Below are 17330 nucleotides of genomic sequence, written 5' to 3'. Positions count from 1 at the left end.
CTGTGGCCTTCCGTGCGCTGGGCAAGGTCAGACACCTTTGGGTTTCAGGGCAGCCCTGGAAACGGCTTGGTGACCACCTGTCCTCCCTACACCTCTTCCAAATCTGCCACTGGGCAGGGTGGCTTCGTCTTACAGGACACTGCCCTCGACGGGTGCTCTGAGCCCCTGGTGTTCTGACCCCAGACCCCGGCGCCTGTTCACTGCGCTCCCCTTTGAAAGGTGCTGATGGAGAAGTCAGTCCCACCCTGACTCTCCCGACCCCGACGGCCGTTGTTCACTTAACAAAAACCATCTGCTTCCGTGGAGAGTTTGGCTTAAGAGCCCTGACTCCTGGGAGGCATCTCCCGGGGTCCCACCCCTGGTGACAGTGGGGAGGCCGGTGGGTGCTGCCCCCATGATTGCACTGTCTCGATGAGCGGGGGGCCTCCAGCTTCTGCTGCGTTAATAAGAGCACCAAGGCGGAGCCCTCTGGGGACATCGCGGGTGTCTTGCAGCGTGTTGACTCCCGTTGATCTCCCTGAGGGTGGGCGCTGATGAAGCTTCTGAGGTTTAGCCTGATGGTTTATGGCCACTGTCCCTCCCCTCCCTCTAAGATGCACAGAGCCCCTAATATGTCATGTCTCCTGTGGCTGGGTGGCTGGGGAGCATCTCAGCCAGACCGGGAACAAAGCCTTCCTGTTGTCTCAGGGTGACAGAGGCGCCCAGGTGTGTCTGGGCGGCTCAGGTGAAGGCGATGTGCTGCTGGGACCCACCCCCTTGCAGTCCTGTGCATCTCCTGCTGGCGGGCTGGCGCCCGGCCTGTGTCTCTGGGAGCACGGGTGGGATCAGAAGGCTCTGGAATCTGGGTGCAGCTCATCGGGCCCCCTTTATATCAGAGGTCCCAGCCCCTCCTGGGGCGATTGGGCAATGATTCTGGAAGGCCCTTCGAGGAGGGGCTCCCAGAGCACCTGTGCCAGGTGTGGCATCCAGGAGGGTGTTGTGCACCTCCACCCCCAAGCTGGAAGCACACAGTAGTTTGTGGGACTGGCCGCTCCCCGCCCTGCTCTGGTGAGGCCAGACCGAGCTAGGCAGCATGGCCAGGGCTGTGCCAAACGTCCACTGGGGACAGCGCTCGCCGGCATGGCTGTCCCGGGGACGCAGGCAGTGAGGAGGGTTCCCAGAGTGCATCGGGGCATCAGCTGAGCGGGGGAGCAGAGCAGTTGTAGAGGACAGGACCTGGCTTCTCTCTAGTCCGGGGGACCCAAAGAGTGACTTTGGCAGGAAAGCAGGGTGGAGAGAAGGGCACTGGTTTGGAAAGCGCTCCCTGTGTGCCTGGAGCCATGCCGGGCTTTTACTTCCCACGTCACCCCTATGGGGTAGGTGTCGCCTTCCTCTGCTTTCAGATGGGGAAGCTGGCTGAGAGGTGGCGTGGCATCCCCCAGGACCTGCAGGTGTCGAAGTATTGCCCTGGGATGGGGATGCAGGCATCGGTTGGGCCGTATACCTTGCCCTGGGCTGGCTCCACTGCCAGGAATCAGCTTTCTGAGGCCGGCCAGACAGAGGCTGCGGGCATCGTCTCCCTCACCCCATCCCGCCCCAGGAGCACTCGAGCGCTGCCCTTAGCACGGCTCAGGCCTCTCCCCCGCATCGCGAGATCTAAATCTGTTAACTAGAGACGTCCTAGTCAGAGGAACTCCCTTCTCTGAAAGCGCCCAGTGTCTTCTAGGTGTCCGAACGGGTCTCCCCACCTGGGAGGCGCCCTGTGCTGACACTCTCAGGGCTGGGCCCCCGACCCTCCCAACAGCTGGAAACTGAGCCCACCTGCCTCCCCTAATGAAGGGGAGCGAGGATGGGGACCCAGCCCCTGGCTGTGTCCGTCTCCACGGGCTGGGTCATGGTGTAGTTCCAAAAAGGCTCCCAAATCTCACCGGCATAACATAGCAAACAGTTTCTATGCCTACCGCACACATGTCCACGGTGCTCGACGGGGACCTGCTCCCTCCAAACCGCTCGGGCAGCGGCCGCTGGCGTCTCCACCACCTGAAGCATCTCTGGGTGCTGTGCAGGGAGGTTCAGGGGGTCTCAAGGCTCTGCCTGGCGCACCTGCCCCTCGGTGGTGGGAAGTGCACGCCAGCCACATGCCAGAAGGGGCAGGACTGTGGGAGCGCTTGGCTCTGGACATGTTCTCGAAGCACCGCCTTGTGCCGGCCGCTCTGCCCAGAATCGCAGAGATCACCCAGACCCAGCCTGCCCTTGAGGGGCTCAGTCTATTGAAGAAAGGGCTCACCTTTCTGGATGACCTGCTCTGAGGACTGTAGCAGCTCATGGTAATTCCATGGCACTGAGCTCAGAGAGGTTCAGGAGCTGACACCATGTCACACAGCCAGAGCTGGAACTGGCATTCAAATTCGGGCCTGATGGGTTCCCAAGTCTTAGTTCGTCTCATTGTTTTGCGGGTTTCTAAACACTGCAGTTTTTCTGAAACTCTGTAGTTTTTCTTTGGCTTGTGGTAAAATCAGAAGAATAAAGACGATGCAGGATTTTTTGTTTGATTTTTTTTCCTTTAAAAAAGATACAAATGTATAAATCTTATTTTAAAAACCAAGATCTGTGGCTCGTAGCCATGTCAATTTCCTGGTTACGCTATTGTACTCTTGTTATGTGAGATGTTAGCAGTGGGTGAGACGGGTACATGGGACCTCTTTCCTGTGAATCGATAATCATTGCAATTTCCTGTGAATCGATAATCATTTCAAAGTAAAAAGGTTCTAAAAAGTGTAAAAAAAAATTATAAATCTTATTTTAAAAATCAAACAATCAAAATCGAAACATGAAAGCCCCCCCCCACATCACCCACACGTCCCCTCCCCTCCAACTGCCACTCCCTTTAATCTCCCTAAAGGTAACCAATGTTTACAAGTTTAAAGTGGATCCTCTCATCTATATTAAAAGTATATACATTTCAACTCAAAATGGCATATCCTACAGATTGCCTCCTTTTTCTGTGTAGTGATTCCCGAGACATTCCCGTAGCAGCAGTGGTGTGCTGCTCTGTTGTGTGTGTTGGTGCGATGTAATGTCCCCTCGCAGCCGAGGGCGGGCCACCAGGGAAGCGTCCCTGAATGTGTTTCCTCCGGGTGGGACCAGCCCTCAGGCACCGTGTCGCTGGCACAGTATTCCGTGGTGTGGGAGCCGTGCTTTGTCGGGCCCGTTCTGTGTTCGTGGACCCTGCTGTTAAAGCGGGAGCCAGAAAATCCCCACAGTTCCCACGGGCAAGAGGGGTTCGCCGCTGTCGCTGAGCCGCGGGCTTCAGCGACCTCGAGATACTGATTTGCAGTGATCGTCGTAACAGCTGCTGAGTTTTGAGCACTTCCGTTGAACTGGGCGTGGTGAGCATTTTTCTTTCACTGCTGTGGAAGAGTTATCACCCCGGCTGAGCAGGTGGGGCACCTGAGGCCAGGCATCTGGAGAGCTGAGCCTCATTTCCCTGCCCACCGCAGGAGGGGATCCCGGACGTGCTCCCGAAACTTCCAGAACAGGGGGATATCCCTAACGTCAGGCTGGTGACCTGCCTCCAAACTGAAAAGAGCCTTCCTACCTACACAGAACAGGAAGGGGCTGCCGTGGGGCACAGCTGAGCCTGGAGACCTGGGTGCTGGTCGGGGCTGGGCTACAGCGGGTCCCCCGAGAAGCCGGAATGGGGGTCAGCCCGAGCTGACCTCTAGCAGAGCCTGAGAGCACATGGAGTTGGGGCCCTGGGGGCCCTGAGAGCACGAGATGGGCTTGAAATCGGGACAAGACTCAGCTTGCTGAGTGAGCCTAGAAAAGCCATTAATCCCTTCCCTGCCTCCCGGGGTGAGCTCACTGTAGGGTCAAATGCTGGAAGGTCTGGGAGAGCAGAGGGGAGAAAAACGCAAGCCATCCCGGCAAACGGGCGGGGTGCAGCGTTTGCCTTAAGTACGCCAGGAGCAATTTGCGGCAATTGTGAAAAGTTCAGCCAACTCTTTAAACTCTTTAAACTCTTGCTTTTCCAAATAGCAACTGGCACAGATTGAGACGGACCTGAAGTCCCGCACGGCCGCCTACAACGCTCTGAAGACAAATCTGGAGAACCTGGAGAAGAAATCCACGTGAGTCTTCGGGGTCCCACGCTCCTTGCAGCCTCAGGGCCTGGCCAGGGCAGCGTCTAAGCCGGGCTCCTGCACGGGCCTTTCAGATCACTGGGTGAGCTGGGTGTCTGTGTCTGAGAGAGACAGCCAGCCAGCCAGATGGACAGACAGACACGGAGACACTCCTGCCTCTTCAGGAGTTACGTGCTGGGCAGGGAGGGCCAACAGTAACAGTGGTTGATTGAACATACACGGAGTGAAGGAGGGGAGGGTGAAGAGGGTCCGACAGTCTCCATCTCCCTCTGATGTTTCTCTTTTTCTTCTTCGGATCCATGTTTATTAAGTACCCACCATACTCAGGCCTTATGCTAGGCCCTAAAGATACAAAGCAGAATAAAATATCATTTCTGCACTTGGAGAGCTCACAGTTATTCACTCAACAAATATTTATGGAAAGTCTGCTTTGCGCAAGGGGTGCAGGTGTAAGATAAGGTCTTATAGATAAGACCGGACAGATAAGGTCTGATAGCGTAAGGAGTCCGGGACCCTAAGGGCCTTATCAGTGATGGCTGGTCGGCATGGGGAAGGGGGCGTGTGGATTCCAGGCGGGGCAGTCTGGAGAGCCCTGTGGGACGGCTTTTTACCTAAAGCTTCTGCCTTGACTAAGGGCTCGCGAACTCTTTCCTCGGGAAGCAACGTGCGCTTGGGTATTTAACCTCATGGCCTACGTGCTGATGCTACAGACCGTCCCAGTAGTTGTGTTCTGGCCCATTGGCTGATACAATAGCCTTGGTCCCTGTGCTAAAAATACCATGACCTTGATGAGACAGGTTCCACTGGACACACGTACAAAGCTATTTCAGGTGAATGTCCCCTGGCTGCTGGACCTGTAAGGTGTGTAAAGTGAAACGGAGCCCTCTTCTGGGCCTGTCTCTGCCCGGAGTGGCCCAGGTGGTGGCGTGAGCCGACCGCTGTGTTCCATTTGGGTAACATAAGCTGCCTGGCGCCAGCGATCCCCTCCCAACAGCCGGTGGCTTGCGCCGGGGCAGCGCAGCTGACCGAGGTGTTGGATTCAGCTCGGGTGACTGGTGATAGGACCTGGGGTCCCGCCAGGCACAGCAGTTCTGGGCGCCCAGACACACAGCCGGGGGACACTTAGCCCGGGCCCCCCCCCTCCCCAGGAAGCATCCTGAACCTTCCTGTCCCCTGCTGCCCCTGCTGTCCCAACACCTGCGTGTCGTGGGAGGGCTGGGGGTCTGGGCATCCCACAGGCCCAGGGATGCCTCTGTGTGCTTTTCTGCTGATCACAACCCCTTTGTCCCACGTGGATTCAGGGGAAACCTCTTCACTCGGACACTGAGCGATATTGTGAGCAAAGAAGACTTTGTGTTGGATTCTGAGTATCTGATCACACTTCTGGTCATTGTTCCCAAGTAAGTGGACCAGGAAGGTGAGTGGTTTGGGGTCTCCATCTGGGTTGGTGATCACAGAAGGACACTCGTCCTGCCCAACAGAGGTGAAGCGGGAGTCCCCAAGGTTAGATCCTAGAGCCCTAAATGGCAGCTGTGGGGTGGTCAGGGGAGCAGGTGACAGTGCTTGTGGCGGTAATAGTGACAGAAGCGGTCATTTCTCGGGCATCTGCTGTGTGCCCGATGCCACACGCAGGAGCTCGTTTCCCTCACAACACGCCTGGGGTCAGGCGGGGGCTGTTACTGTTCCCTTGTCCTGCTGCCGGAGAGGTCAGCTGGTTTGCCCACGCTCACACAGGACCAGGATCAGAGCCCCCAGCAGGAATCTCCTGAGTCCTTCTCACGGCCGCTCCATGGTGCCTGGGGCCTCATGGGGAGGCTAAGCCCCAGATGGGGCTGGGGACAGGGGTCCCACACGGCAGTGCCTCAGGGGATGTTTGGGGCTCTGTCTGGCCCCTGGCCCTGCTCCTCTCAGGCCCTCAGGGAAAGGGGCATGCAGCTTCCTGGACTCTTAAGACACTCCACAGTCTTTTCTGCAAAAAATCACTGAACGATTCTGTACTCTCACAGACCAAGCTATGTACAATGGCAAAAAACCTACGAATCCCTCTCGGACATGGTGGTCCCACGGTCGACGAAGTAAGTGAGACCTCAGCTTGGCCCCAGGGCCTGGGGTGTGGGGGGGGCGTGTGTGGGTGCTCCGGGGCACCTAGCCACCAAACATGCCCCAAGAGCACAAGTGCCTTCAGCCCTCCACACTTGTGCCTTCACAGCCACACACTCAGCCACATGCCAGACTCCCTCCCTCTTTCAGCATCCCGCTTCCTTGCCCCCTCCTCCGGGAAGCCCTCCCTGACTACATTCCGGCCCTCGGGGCATGCAGGGCCTGCACTGTGCTCTGCTCTGCATTCTCAGCTTGGCCTGGATTCTTCCCCACCTGAGGGTCAATCAAGAGCCTGGCTGTGATGGCCACAGAGCCCGAGCAGGGGAGAAAAAGAGTCTCGACGTGTGGCCTGCTGGGGTCAGAGCAGGAGCGGCCAGTGAGGGCTGGAAAAGTGACAGCAGAAGGGATAGAGGAACATATTTGAACCATGAATACCACACAGCTGGGAAAATCAACAGTTTAGCGTTACGGGCATGAGCAAGGATAAATCTCGCTCTGTGGTGTTAAGCGGAAAGCAAGTTGCAGAAGGGGACACACAGCACGAAGCCATTTATTTAAAATCTAAAAATGGACAAAACTAAACTGTATGTGACTTGGGTAATGCAGGTGCACGGAATTGTGGGTGTTTGAGGATGAGAAACGCCAAACTGAGCACAGCGGTGACCTAGGGGTGGGATTAGAATGAGGTTGGGGAGGGCATGTGGGGCTTCTATTGTACGAAAATGGTTTTATGTCCTAAGCTGGGCGGGGAATACGTGGGTGTGTATTCTCTGTGCCTTTTCCCATGCCTGAAATAGCTTGCACTTTAAATGGTTTCTCCATGAGTCTTGGGCAGCCCTGCCCACTCCCATCCCAGCCCAGAGGCCTCTGGCCTGGGGCGCCTGCTGGCTCTCCCAGGGTCACAAACTCACGGGAGAGAGCAGTCAGGAGCTAAACTGAAGGGTGCAGGGCTAGGACAGTCACAGCCTGAGGTCACCGGGGGAGGCTGGAGGAGGAGGGCGTACAGGCCGGCAGAGGAGCTGGCCCTCGACGCTGGCCTGCTTGGCAGGAGCGTTCACTGCTCTCCAATGCTGGCTCTCCATGGCCAAGTGCTGGGAACTCTGCCAGGAGAGGCTGCTTCAGGAGGTGGCTTGACTTCTCAGACCAGAACCCCCAGGCCCTCCATTGTCGGGGGGCACCTGAGAGTCTGCTGAGCTTACTCTGGAAAGGTTTCTGGAACCTGGGTCAGCCCCTATGGGTGTGGGCTCGGAGAAGCAGCAAAGGTGACCCAAGACCCTGCTTGGGCCCTAGGGCTCCCATGGTCAGGTCATCTGGCCAGCGGGACTCAAAGACACTCAGACCACGGGCCCCAGTGACCCCCACATTGAGGACAGCGACCGCAGTGGTCCTGCATCAGGGTGTGCCAGGGAGACCGTGTCTAATTAGAACATTGTGCCATTGGGCGTGGAATGCCCATGTGGGATGGTTTCCACCATCTGGAACCTTTTCCTCTGCTTCGTTACAACCACAGCGCGTGAGAGCTGGCGTGCCCCGCTCGGCGCAGTAGGTGACTAAGACCTGCGTGCAGCTTGTTCTCGGCCAGTTCATGACCTGGGGCCCACCCCAGATCCGAGCAGGTCTCCGGCGTTTGGGTCGCCCCTGGAGCCCTAGCCTGGAGGGTGAGAGAAGGAGAGGAGACGCCGGGAAGGCGCCGGCAGCTGACACCGCGCAGCCAGGAGTTAGGCGCTAGGAAGGGACGCCCTCGCTTTCTCCACCCTCGCTGCCGCCAGGGCCACCAGGCTCCCCCTGCAGCGACACCCCCCGCCGGGGAGAGGACAGGCTCCTTCCGGCCCAGCTCCGGGGCCTGGTGGTGAGTCCAGGGAACAAACGCTTCTCTCCCACAGGTTGATAGCTGAGGACAACGAGTGTGGCCTCTTCACCGTGACTCTGTTTCGAAAAGTGATTGACGATTTCAAAACCAAAGCCAAAGAGAATAAGTAAGGGCTGGCCTCGGTGGGTTTCTCCGGGTTTGGTTTGTCTCCACTGGAGGGGGCGGGGGGGGGTCTCTGCTCTGACTGGAAGCTTCTGAGCGGAAGCCTCTCCTTTGCTTGTTTTAAGGTTCACTGTCCGTGAATTTTACTATGATGAAAAAGAAATTAAAAGGGAAAGGGAAGAGATGACCAGACTGCTGTCGGATAGGAAGCAACAATACGTGAGTCTATGATACAGGCCCCGAAGATTTTCTTGAAGGCGTTGGCTGGTGCCCGCGCAGCGCACCCAAGGCCTGGAGCAGAAGGGCCCCGCCTAAGTCCCAACACCCACGCCAACATCCCTACTTGCCCGGTGCACACTCCTGGGGCTGCCAGACAGGGTCTGGGGGAGGGTGACAAGTATTGGTAACCTGGAGGTGACACGTGAGCCGTGAGCCCTGCTGTAGGAGATCTCACCGAGCCCGGCACTGCCCTCCGGGAAGGAACTCTTAGCTCCATTCTGCAGAGGAGGAAGTGAGGCTCTGAGAGGTGAACGGGCACTGGCCCTGGGAGAGGACCCCACCTGGCCGCCTGGGGTCGAGCGAGGCTATCAGGGCTCCGGGCAGGAGCGCCTGTGCTGAGAGTGGCAGGGCCGCCGCCTTGGAGAGTGCAGGTAGCTGCCACCCGAAGCCCTGGTCCGTGTGACGTCCAGGCGTGCTGTGACATCCCCATCACCGGCACCTGTATTTACCTCCCCAAGGCTTTTAGCAAAGAGTGGGTGCTTATCCTAGAGACTTCCAACCACAGCCACTCAGAACCTTCTCATGTGTGAGGGCAGCTGAGCTCAAGAGAGAGAAGAACAGATTTTCATTTTTGAAACGTGAATGGTGTAGCCTTGAGAAAGTCGCTCTGTAGAATGGGCACCTTCGGGACTCAGCATCCTTCAGCTCAGAGCGGGGCTGAGCCGGGGGGCATGTGTTCAGGTCCCCTGCCCTACAGTCCCCCCAGGGAGGGTTCTCAGAGAAACTTCCAGTTCAGCCTCTAGAGTAGAGAGGAAGGGAGGGGTGAGGAAAGTTGGTGTGTAAACACGAAGCTGTGAGTGTGTGTTTGGGTGAAGAGCCAGTGCCTCCCGTGGGGCTGTGCCTGTGCCCCGGGCCGCCTCCTGCCTCGGGCTGGGGGATTCTGTGCATCCCGCCTGACCTCTCTGGGTCCGTGGCCTTTGCACAGGGACTGCAGACACCTGGTCCCATCAGGAGTGAGAACCAGCCACGGGGCCCCGGAAATGGGGTCCCCAGAGCCCCACTGGATGGACCCATCCCCCTCTGAGGAGGAAATGGGAGCTGATCGTATAAAACCCTTCTGTCCCCGAGGAGAAAGGCACGCGCGCACACACGCACGCATACGTGTGTGGACACGTGTGTGCGCGCCGAGGGAACACACACTTCTTAGAGCCGTAGTCTGTCGGGCTTGGGCCAAGGCTCCCGGGCCCTTCCTGAGACTAAGGACTGAGCTGGAGCCCTAAGCCCCTGGCCTCGGACCCGACTCACCAGGCAGGAAAGATGCTCACCAGCAAGAGCTGAGATCCGAAGGGTTTCCTCCTCCACCTGAGCTCGCCCGGAACCCTAATATCCCGGGAAGGTTCCAGCCTTCTCTTTAGCTGAGCCCTTTCCCCGCTTGCTTTAGTCCTGGCCCGAGCCCCCCGCGGTGTCTCTGGAGGGAGCTAGGCGGTGGCACCTTTCACAGGTGGCCAGGGCGAGTCTTTGGCACCCACCTCCGCGCTGGCACAGACCCCCGGGTGATACACCCGAGCCCAGCGCCTGCGCCTCTGTCTCAGGTTGCTCACTGGCGTTTTTTCGTGTGGTGTAGACTTCCGCTCCCTGCTCCCCCCGGGAGCCCTGCCCGGTCTCCGTGGAGGGGAAGCGGAGCTCCGAAGGACAAACTAACTTGGAAACTTGAAGTTGCCTGCGAGGCTCTTGCCGGGCGCCAGCGAGCAGGGGTCAGCTGGGGTCAGCCCGACCCCGGCTTCTTAAGAATCTCTTTCCCCCTTTAGGCTTTTTGGAGGTGCGTAGGACCAGCATCCTGCGTCCGTCCTTTTGTTACCTAGGTCCTGGGTGTCAGTTCCCTTTGAGAGCACAGGGTGGGATTTTCCCGCTCTTTGCACCTGTCTGCAGAGGAGGTTGATAAAGGGTCGAATGCGTGCTAACAGCACGCCTGACCAGTTTTCTGCATGTAACGTGCTTAAGTGCATCCTGACGGCCAAGGAGGCTACTGTGCGCTGGACTTGGGAGAGACACCCTGACTCAGCCCAGACAGCCCGGAAGGCGGAGCTGGTCGCACAGACGGTCCAGGGAGGGGCAGCTCCTGGCCGAGGCCAGGCCGGGGGAGGGGCTGTGGGCTCTGCCCCTGGAATATGGAAGCCGAGGACTTGAACACCCCCCGCCCTGGAGGGGGAGTGCCAATGGCACCGGCACACCTCCAGTCCAACCAGCACGCAAGTGCCGAGGGTGGGCCGGCATGCCTGAGCCCACCTTCAGGTGCTTTTCAGGCCGTGAGAATGATTTCTGTTTGTTTGTGATGCATGTTTGCTGAAAGATTAATAAATCATTTCTGTGCCTTTAGCAAACTTCCTGTGTTGCTCTTAAAAAGGGATCATCCACCTTCCCGGACCACCAGGTTAAGGTAACCCCGCTAGGGAACCCTGATAGGCCCGCTGCGGGGCAGAACGACAGAGAGAGAGAGAGTGAGGGCGAGGGTGAGGTAAGCATCTCCCCGGGAGCCCTGGGGTTCCCCGGCTCGCATGTCCTTGCCCGCGCAGGCATCTTTGGAGAAAGCAAATCCTTGCGTTTCCTGTTATCTACTATGGCTTTTGAGGTCTTAAATTCAGGGATTCCAGAATCATGCCTTCCTCCTAATCTGCAGGGTCTCTTGAGAGCTGCCCCTCCCGCTCCCCCTCCCCCTCCCCCAGCAATGATTGGTGCTTGCTGGCCAGGGTGCCTTTGTCCTGGCTGGCGGTGGCTGGAGCTGGTGATGGGGCAGGTCCCGGCTGGGGGATGGTGGTCGGGCAGCTCAGCTCTCTTCCCCTGGGTGCCCGCCCCTGACCCACCCCTGACCTTTGTGGGCATCCGAGGAGGACCAGCCATGCCAGCATTAGCGACAGTGGCTGTGGCCACGTGCAGTGGGGCTGTGAGGAACCCCCTGGAAGTGGCGGCTGGTGGATGGTGCCGGGACTTGGAGTGGAGCCTTCGAGAAGGGGGGCTCCTCGGCGGCGCAGTGTCAGCCAGAAGCCTGCTGGCTGCCTTCTGAACGCCCCGAGGTCAGGGGCTGTCCGCCCCCCGCAGCCCGGTGGGTGATGGCCCCATGCGTGTGCTGGCTGGCAGGCCCACTGAGCTGCCCCAGCGCCAGGTGCCCTGGAGAACGTGGGCCTGGGCCTCACCCTGGCCTCGTCGGACCGCCTCGCTGCTCCTGCTGGCCCCTGGGCGTTTCTTCTCAGCTCGGGGCTTGCTCTGTCGAAACCCACGTCCTTTGTTGGCCGGGCGTTGGGTGGACTGGCCGGGAGGGGTCACCGCACTCCTGTCCCTGCAGGGCCCGCTGCTGCGATGGCTCAAGGTGAACTTCAGCGAAGCCTTTATTGCCTGGATCCACATCAAGGCCCTGAGAGTGTTTGTGGAGTCTGTGCTCAGGTGCGTGGACGAGACGCCCGCCCTGGGCTGTCCTGCGGTGGGCGGGCGGGCGTAGCCAGCTCCGGGGCCACCTGGGCTCTGCCACCCCTCTTCTGGCCCCTCCAGCCTCCTCTGGGACGCGCCCTGGCTTTCCTACACTCTTCCTCTGCAACTCCTGGCTCTTGGCAACAGGCTTAGGGTTTCCTCCGTCAAATAACCCTTCCCTCAGTCCTGAGGGCCCCTGCTGTCCGGTGCTCTGGCCCTTTCCTGCCGGTCATGGGGTTAGTGTCCTGCTGCGCCCACCCCCTCTGTGCAGCCCACCAGGGGCCAGGGGCTCCTGGAAGAAACACCAGCACCGACCGTCTCCATCCTTGAGCTTTGAGGCCTAACCCTCAAGGCCGCACAAAAAGTAAAACCCAAACCAAACCGAACCAACAACAGCTAAACTTACTTTACCTTTTTTTTTTTTAAACAAATGCAAACTAGGTTCACTGTTTTGTAGAAACTATAGGTAATCCCAAAGAGTGAAAGCAGCAAGAGGAAACACTGCTAACATGCTGGTGTACCAGCATCCTTCAGAGTTTTGGGGTTTGTTTCTTTAAATTTGCAGACATGCATAACTTCTTTTAACTTTTTATTTTATATTGGACTATAGCCGATTAACAGTGTTGTGATGATAGTTTCAGGTGCACAGCACAGGGACTCAGCCATACATATGCATGTATCCATTCTCCCCCAAACTCCCCTCCCAGCCAGGCTGCCACATAGCATCGAGCAGAGTTCCCTGTGCTCTACAGTAGGTCCCTGTTGGTTATCCCTTTAAGATATAGCAGTGTGGACATGTCAATCCCAAACTCCCTAACTGTCCGTTCCTCCCACCCTTCACCCCTGGTAACCACAAATTCATCCTCTAAGTCTGTGAGTCTGTTTCTGTTTTGTAAATAGGTTCATTTGTATCATTTCTTTTTAGATTCCGCAGATACGCATTATTTTTACAAAATTTTTACAAAACTGGGATCAAACAGGAAATATCTGTTGAAGCCTGCTTTCTCCTATGTTTGAACATATCCCGTGTCCTAAACTATGGGGGGGTCTCGGCAGCACTGCTCACGGCCGCTGCCCCCTTCTCCCAAAGCTTGGCCTGCTCTGGCCTGCAGGCTCCAGGGCCCCTCGGCCCCTCTGGGGTGGTGTTGCTGGGCCCCTTCCGCCAGGCTGACTGCCCTGCTCTCTCTTTCCTGCCCAGGCTTCCTAGGTCTCTGCTGCCGTGCACTTCCCGACCGGCTTCACTGGATTCCTGACTCATCTTCCCTCCCCGTCCCTTCCTCCTGATCTCCGTTTCTACCGGTGGCCTCAGGTCCTTCCTCAACCTTCAGGGCCCGCTTGGACACCTCCGCTGCCTCATCCTCACGTCCCCCCGCACCTCCCTGCACCTCACGCACCCCTGACAGCGCTCCATCGTGCCTTTGCTTTCTCTCCCGCCCAGCTGTTACTTGGGCCCCTGCGTTCAGTGCATCCTCCACGTGGCTGCCACTGTGGTTCTGTCCAAATACAGACCGGCTCTGATGGTGGTTCCTCATCCTCTGAACCATCTCAGACCCCTGTAATGGCAAGGATCGTGGCGCTGGGCTGAAGGGACACTCGAGATGACCCGGAGTGTTCCAGCCATCGACAGTGTAGACGGGCCCCAGTCTGTCCCTGCTCACCTTGAAACTCAGGGCTTCTTAGGCCCAGTGTGGCAAAGCCTGTCCATCCTTACAGGATGCCCGTTTTGCTCAAGTGAGAGGTCGAGAGGGAGGCCCCTAATATCTTGTTTAAGCTCAGTCAACTGAGTATATGCAAGAATAATTCCTTCCAAAACTATCAATGTATGACATTTTCAAAAACTGTACTTTTTATTTCTCCTGAATAGTTGTAATACATGAACACTGTAAAAAAAAAAATTCAAGTTCAGAAATATGTACTGTGGAAAGTATGTAAGTTCCTCGCAGCCCCACTGCCCATAGATCATCCCAGGTAATGGTTTCAAGACTCTTCTCATCCCCCAAATGTCATCACTTATACTTAACGTTCTGCAACTTGCTTTTTTCATCTGCTTTGCATTATAGTCTTATCAGTATGCATAGAGATACTCGCTCCTCCTTAATGGCTTTTTCATATTCCATCGTATGGAGAGAGCGTAAGCTAAGAAAATAGATGTTAAACCAACAAGTTGATTAGAGCAGATGGGTAAAGTTCGCCTGTTTCTTGACCCTCGGACCCCGCATAGGTCTTCTCCCCCGGTTCGCACTTGTTGCTGTGTCTTTCCTCAGAGCTGGTTCTGCCCTTTTTCCCTACCCTGAGAGCTGGAGGGGAGGGCTGGGGTGACTTGGCCTCACTGCCTGTCACCCAGCGCAGAGTCAGACAAAGAGGAGGTGCCCCACGTTTGTGGCCTGAATCAAATCAAAGAGAAGCGGACCAGTCCTCAGCTGAGGAAGTGCTGGTTCATTCTCAGGGTGAAGTGAATCGGGCTTAAATCACCCAAGGTGAGAATGGAAACGGGCCCTGGGTGAGTGGTGGGGCCATGGCGAGACTGGAGAAGCCGGTAGCTGGGTCATTAGTCTGGATCTTGGGAGAAGCTCTAGTGGGGAATGGATATTAGGGAGCACCAGTGACGATTGATGTGTGTGGATGGGTTCACCCACAGAGAGTCGCTTAGGGGAATGTACCAGCATTTAAGGAGTGGAAGCAAAGAAGCCTGTGTGATGTCAGAGGCCGGAGGAGGGAGAGATGGGTGAGTCAGGGATCAGAAGGGTAAGGCTTTAGCTGCCTCTGGGATGGGGCCGCTGGGAGGCCATTGGTGTGGGCAGCTCGAGTGTAGTGGCTGAACGCTTGGGTGACGTAGGACACTGGGTGCTCTCGGATGTGGGGCGAGAGCGGGAGGGAGTTGAGGGAATTTTTATTTTAAACAGGGCACGATGGTGCCATGTTTGTTTGTTTTATTTCTGGACATGTAGAATTTTTTTATTTTTTAACATCTTTATTGGAGTATAATTGCTTTACAATGGTGTGTTAGTTTCTGCTGTATAACAAACTGAATCAGTTACACATATACATATGTCCCATATCTCTTCCCTCTTGCATCTCCCTCCCTCCCACCCTCCCTACCCCACCCCTCTAGGTGGTCAGAAAGCACCGAGCTGATCTCCCTGTGCTATGCGGCTGCTTCCCACTAGCTATCTGTTTTACATTTGGTAGTGTATATATGTCCATGCTACTCTCTCACTTCGTCCCAGCCTACCCTTCCACCACCCGGTGTCCTCAGATCCATTCTCTACATCTGTGTCTTTATTCCTGTCCTGCCCCGAGGTTCTTCATAACCACTTTTTTTTTTTTTTAGATTCCATATATATGTGTTAGCATACGGTATTAGTTTTTCTCTTTCTGACTTACTTCACTCTGTAGGACAGACTCTAGGTCCACCCACCTCACTACAAATAACTCAAATTTCGTTTCTATGGCTGAGTAATACCCCATTGTATATATGTGCCACATCTTCCTTATCCGTTCATCTGTCGATGGACACTTGTTGCCTCCATGTCCTGGCTGTTGTAAATAGAGCTGCAGTCGTGCCATGTTAAAGGGGAGGGTGGCGGCTGCAGTATTCTCAGCACGGAGGGTGCAGGTGGAGGGCTCACCGCCAGGGGGCCCGGAGTAGAAGGAGGCTCCTCTACTGAGGCATCCAGGAGGGGGCAGCAGGGGGGCGGCCTGGAGGAGGCAGGAGCGGAGAGCTGACCTGCCGATCCTGGAAAGCAGGTTCTGAGCAGGATGGGGTGGTGTTCACTAAACTGACCTGGAGGGAGGGCTGGCAGGAACAGGTCTGGAAGGATCTGGAAGAATGTGCAAACCCTGAAACCAAGAGGGGAGTGGGCTGAGAAAGGGGTGCAGGGCGTGGAGGCTGGATGAGGGGCGAGGAGCATTCGTTCAGCCAGTGCTGATGGGGTGCCTGTTATCCGCCGTGCACTGGGGAGCCGTGAGTGAACAAGACGGATGCGGACCGCTGCCTGCAAGGAGCTCACAGGCTGGTCAGGGGAGGAGAGCTCAAAAGACGGGGTCCTTGTTCAGGAGGGTAATCTTCCAGAGCAGCCTGCTGATGAATCGGTGGGATGACCGGATTGGAGGGTGGTAGAGGCAGGTTCTGTGTCCCGGCAGCAGAGTGATGGTCTAGCAGCTGCACCTGGGAGCTGGAGTGCCATCTCCTGGCATACATGTTGCCTGGGCTGTAAGATTGGTGACCGTCGCCCTTTGAGAAGGCTGCAGACTTCCCTGTAGTAAGCGGGTAGAGCTGCGCTGGTGAGGTCGAGGGTGTGGGGTGGGTATCCAGGGCACTGGGAGCTCGGGGAGGAAGTTCAGGAGGGAAGGCAGGGCGAGGGTTACTGCACGTCCGGGTAATAGGGGCTCTCCAGAAGCACTACAACCCGGTCCTCAGCGTCATCTGGGTGACCGGAGCTTTGGTGACAAGGAACAAAGGAATGAGGGCGGTCCGCTGGGCCACCCTCTCACCCACGATCTAGCGCAGGTGTCCCCGCCATCCCTGCCAGCGTCTGCCGGCCTCCGTGGCCCTCACCTCTCGGGTTTGGCGGGGCCCCGCTCAGCCAGTGTTCTAAGGCAACGGGACTAGGTGCGTCTTATGCTTGGTTACAGTGAAGCAATTAACAAATGGCCCTTTCACGTATTTACTTCACCTTTCTGCAGATCCACCAGGAGACCTCAGGACTTGAGTGGACACTTTGCACCGTTAGCAGCCAGAAATGAGGACGGGAGAGCCAGGGGCTAGTTTATGGGCATTGACTGAGAAATTAAAACTAAGTAATACTAACAGGTCAGGCAGTAAAAGGGCATCTTAAGGCCAGCTTTCACATGCTGGGCTCCGGCATGAAGCAGCACAGGTGATAAGTATCGAACATCCAAGCCTTTGCTCACTGGTAGTATAGACATGTATTTTAAAAACATTGAGACTCACAAAATGCATGTTTCCTGTTTATGTAGTACTCAGTGTAAATATTTCAAGTGTTTTGAGATACCACCACACGAAGAGCTGCCAGCAGGTGGTTTCAGAGGTACTCATGCACACAAAGTCCATTTAAAGTCCTTTCTGTCCACCCAAAACTCAGCAAAAGGAATTCACAATCTCGATAAACCAGATTTGCGTGTGTGTGCGTGTGCTTTTTTCAGTGGAGAAAAGTATGTCAGCTAAGCTAGGTTTTAGACGAAGGCTTTGGAGTCAGAATATTTAGTCAAACAGCCTCCATTCAGCTTGACCCCTCACCACCTGATGATTACACACACCCCAGAGACCCCGTGGCTCTATAGTCAAAAAACTGTCACCATCAGAAGTGGGTGAGCATATTCTAGAGATCTTTCCACACACAAGGATCTAGCAATTAGTCTCACTTCTGACCGCAGACATTGCACTCGAGTTTTCTTTTCCTGAGCTATGCTGCCTCGTTTTTCATTCTTACTAC

At 56.4% G+C, this 17330-nt stretch overlaps 1 protein-coding gene across 4 annotated transcripts in view; it reads left to right on the top strand.

The window, feature by feature from the left end:
* ATP6V1C2 (ATPase H+ transporting V1 subunit C2) overlaps nt 1-17330 on the top strand; it is a 54427-nt gene that overhangs the window by 36359 nt on the left and 738 nt on the right. For 2 of the 4 annotated variants that reach the window (XR_004521680.2, XR_004521683.2), the window contains 6 exons: nt 4018-4109; nt 5423-5521; nt 6128-6196; nt 8105-8197; nt 8319-8412; nt 10790-11850. Coding sequence is in view for 2 of the 4 variants with exons in the window: in XM_033838009.2 (XP_033693900.1) it covers nt 4018-4109; nt 5423-5521; nt 6128-6196; nt 8105-8197; nt 8319-8412; nt 10790-10927; nt 11753-11850 (683 nt within the window). In the remaining 2 variants the exon portion in view is untranslated. The remainder of the gene's footprint in view (nt 1-4017; nt 4110-5422; nt 5522-6127; nt 6197-8104; nt 8198-8318; nt 8413-10789; nt 11851-17330) is intronic. The other 2 variants (XM_033838009.2, XM_033838010.2) reach the window with 2 other exon arrangements.

This window comes from Tursiops truncatus, chromosome 14 (assembly GCF_011762595.2).
Source record: "Tursiops truncatus isolate mTurTru1 chromosome 14, mTurTru1.mat.Y, whole genome shotgun sequence".
In the NCBI taxonomy this organism is placed as follows: Eukaryota; Metazoa; Chordata; class Mammalia; order Artiodactyla; family Delphinidae; genus Tursiops; species Tursiops truncatus.
Note: the sequence above shows the minus strand (reverse complement) of the source record. Positions and strands in the feature narration are given on the sequence as shown.